Source organism: Eriocheir sinensis, chromosome 27 (genome assembly GCF_024679095.1).
Source record: "Eriocheir sinensis breed Jianghai 21 chromosome 27, ASM2467909v1, whole genome shotgun sequence".
NCBI lineage: Eukaryota > Metazoa > Arthropoda > Malacostraca > Decapoda > Varunidae > Eriocheir > Eriocheir sinensis.
In genome coordinates, this window is record NC_066535.1 from 974,477 (window position 1) to 978,375 (window position 3,899).

General features: G+C 45.9%; 1 protein-coding gene across 1 annotated transcript; it reads right to left on the reverse strand.

Annotated features, from left to right (window-relative positions):
- Positions 1 to 505: 505 nt before the first annotated feature.
- LOC127004297 (helix-loop-helix protein ngn-1-like) lies at positions 506 to 3,242 on the reverse strand. Its single transcript, XM_050871858.1, has one exon. The coding sequence runs from the start codon at positions 2,877 to 2,879 to the stop codon at positions 2,130 to 2,132; it is 750 nt and encodes a 249-aa protein (XP_050727815.1). The 5' UTR covers positions 2,880 to 3,242; the 3' UTR covers positions 506 to 2,129.
- Positions 3,243 to 3,899: the final 657 nt, after the last annotated feature.

The following is a 3,899-nucleotide window of genomic DNA, read 5'->3' on the forward strand; positions in this document are numbered from 1 at the left end:
CCTTCACTCATCAGCAACTCCTCCAACCTGCTTTTACTTACTCCTCCTACCTGAGCCTACTGATTAGTATTCCAGCCGCGCCATAAGGTAATCAATATCTCCTTTTACATGTTTTTTCTCTTTATAGGCTGATCACTTTTTTTCCAGTTTCCTCCATACATTTTTTTATACTTATTTACCGAACCTTGTTTTATTGGCCTTGTAGTAGCTTATTTATGTTGATTTCCTCCTCCGTAGCTTTCTATTATATTTGAGGTATAATAACCTGTGGAATGGAACATGTATTGCTTAGAGTGTAAGGTTGTTGAATAGCATGTAAAACAGACCCAGGATTCTCTCTCTCTCTCTCTCTCTCTCTCTCTCTCTCTCTCTCTCTCTCTCTTCATTGCAGGCCTTCATCTTTTCCGTTCTGTTGTTTCCACAGTGATTTCTTCAGGTAGTTACATTTTCTCTAGGTTTTACTCCCTTTTGTTTGTATGATAGGCGAGGAAAATAATCAATTAAGAAAAGAAAACCATATATATTTTTTACAGAGTTTTTCATCAGTAACAACATAAATAATCTTTATTTTAATAATAATAATAACACAATAGTAATAATATAATCTCCCTTTTAACCTAAATATAACTACCTGGACACACACACACACACACACACACACACACACACACACACACACACACACACACACACACGTCCACAGACATACGACATACACACACATTCACGCACGCAGACACACAAGCACACATGTATACCCTTCACAGCTGCGATAGATGTTTACACTTTGCTCAGTACGCTTTATGGTCCTCAGTTCCTTTCTGAACACATACCTAAAGTTTCAGGAGTTTATGAATACAATCGATAATAATTTTTCATCATTGCTGAATACTCTTATCAGTCCTCAGATGACACCAAACACACTTATACAAACCCGATGCTATCATTTTATACACACTCTTAAGCTCTTGATGGTATGATACACGATAGCAGTTAATACTGATGCAATACCTCATTAACAAGTGTTCTTAATGGATGATGGCATTAAGTGTATTCTACTATTTCCCCCTTTAAATGACAACGGTAGTAAGAATATTGAGTGATTTGGCTTAGTTCACTTAACATTACATCATCCTAAATGTGTTCAAGTCTCCGCACTCTACTATTCGTAAACAGCATGCATGAGTGTACTCATTTACTATTCCCTCCCTACCCAAGAGCAAACATATCACGGCCACCCCTGTAAGCACAGCTTCTTGACTAGATAATTAAACTTATGTATACATAGTGGAAAGGAAGTGTAACACGGCACGGCTCAGAAGCAGTGGAGTAATCTGGCACACTTTCCTCCTTACACATCCGTCTTGTCTCGTGGTGACTAAAGTGATGGATACGTGGCTCTTACTGTAGGCAGTCACCAGCCCCGTTCATTTAGTGGTGTGTTTTTAAGTCCTCGTGTTTGTAACAGTATGTGTGCTCAACATATGTAAAGACAGAAAAGTTGATACCTGAATCTTTACATAGAAGTCCATTCAACCTTATATTTTACTATAAACGTCATCGACGGTTTGAATTAGGAATAAACACATCATTTACATATCATCCTGATAATTAGGAAAAAATTGGATGACCAAGGATGTAATTATAGTTGGCACGTGATAAGTGAACATATAACATGTTATAATACTCATAACACAGCGTCCCTGTCTTTCCACCACATTTACTGGTGTGCAACAACAGCTTATAACGATAATGACTCACTTTTATCTCTGAGTAAACTCACGTAAGTTGGGTATTGAGTTGTTACGATAATGACATCTAAATCACTGCAAAACTATATATATATATATATATATATATATATATATATATATATATATATATATATATATATATATATATATATATATATATATATATATATATATATATATATATACCCCCATTACCAGTAGCAATTAAATGTTTCTGTTATAGTCTGACGTCTTCTAAGTATTTCATTGTGTCATGGCAACGTTCACAGACCAGCGGCGGTCACCACAGACAGACGGTTCGCGTGGGTGTCACCGGCGGGAGGTGAGCCTGATACGGGTATGGTTCTGCTCACTGGCCCCCACGCCACCCCAGCATCACGACACGGGGGGCGTGTGCTGCGCCTCCCCCCAGCACTGCGGCGGGTCAGCACCCAGCAGTAGCAGCGTCACCGTATCTGTGTCACTGGGCGGTGTGAGGTACGGGAGGGCTTCAAGGTTGTCCTGGAAGAGGCCCGAGTCTGCGGCGCCGCATAGTAGGGTTACCAGGTCTGGGTCCTGTGTGTAGACGGGTGGCTGCTGCTGCGGCTGCTGATGTTCCTGCTGCTGGATTTTGCTAGGCACGCTGCTGGGGTGACACAGGGTTGCCTGAGGCTCCTTGATATTCTTGTCCTCGTTTAGGATTCCTGATAACACCCAGGCGCATGTGTCCTGCGGCGCGTTGCCGTCCAACATGTCCTGTAGAGACCTGATATAGGCGGAGGCAAGACGAAGCGTAGTGATTTTGGTCATGTCAGCGGCGGCGCGGCGGCGACACACCCACGAAGGCAGCACGCCCCGAAGGCTCTCAAAGGCAGTGTTGATCTGACGCATGCGGCACCGCTCTCGGGCGTTGGCCGTCTTCCTGCGGTAGCGAGACAGCGGCGGCGGCCGAGTCTTGGGCCCCGTCGGCTCCGGCAAACTCCAGTCGTGGTCACATCGGTGACGAGCTTTGAGGGAGCGAGGCCTCAGCTGATACTTCACGCTGGGGACAGCTGAGGCATCATCGGAACACTCGTTATTGTTGTTGTTATCCACTGACGTAACGACACAGTCACCTACCTCCTCTTTCTCGTCTTTCTTCGCCATTGTGTCTATTATTACCGTAGTCCAGAGCGCAAGCGGAAAGCACAGCACATTATGTCTAATGATTCACCTCAAACGATACGTGTGTCACTGACTTGATCGTCCATTCCAGTGTCGGCCAGCCTCACACAGCTGTCAGTGCGAGACGGCAACAAGTAACGCTCGTCGACTCCCTGTGGCGGCGGTGCGGTGCCCAAAGAACCTGGTGTTATGGAGCGTGGCGGGAGGCAGGTCAGACTGTGGAGGGCGGCGCCGCGCGGTATAGCAGTAAGACGGGCGGCCAACCACTGAGTCCCCGCCTTGTACCGTGCCGGGGTGTTGTAGTCACTCACTTCGCCCCCCCCTCCTGCTGCCTCTCCCTTCCCACTGCTCTCTCCGTCCCCTTCACCTCTTTCATGCCCATTTTCTCTCTCTCTCTCTCAACCTCTACTTCTCCGTCCGTCTGTCTGTCTGCCTATCTGGGTGATTGTCTTATTATTTGATTGCGTCTGTCAGTCATCTTGCTTGATATTCTGCCAGTGTGTTTACCTCTATATCTATATAAATATATGCACGTCTGTCTCTGTCTCGCATTTTTTTTCTTTTAATCCTCCTCTCGCTTGATTTCTTTCCCTCGTTATATTATTATATCATCCCTTTTCTTTTTTCTTTTTTGTTCATAATTCTCTCTCTCTCTCTCTCTCTCTCTCTCTCTCTCTCTCTCCAGCTAGCTCGCTCCCTCGCTCCCCTTCACCTCTTCTCCCCACCCCTCCCGCCGCCCACTCTCTCCCACTCCCCAGTGCTCTCTCTCCCGGCGACCCACCCCCTACGGCCTCCCCTCACCACCACCCCCGCCTCGATGCCCACCGTCTCCAATGCCTTTAACTATCACCCCATTTTTCTCGTCAGCCTGGAGTACGGTGATAGTAGTGACCTGGCGTTATAGATCATTCCGAGTGTGATCTGGCTGCTCATTGGCTCAGTTTGGGTCAGGGATGGGTCTCGGGGCTGATAAGGGGTTAGTTTGGTCACAGATTTGACCTG

Bases quoted from the DNA above. Each gene is read 5' to 3' on its own strand.
- LOC127004297 (XM_050871858.1), bottom strand. From the start codon at position 2,879: ATGGCGAAGAAAGACGAGAAAGAGGAGGTAGGTGACTGTGTCGTTACG.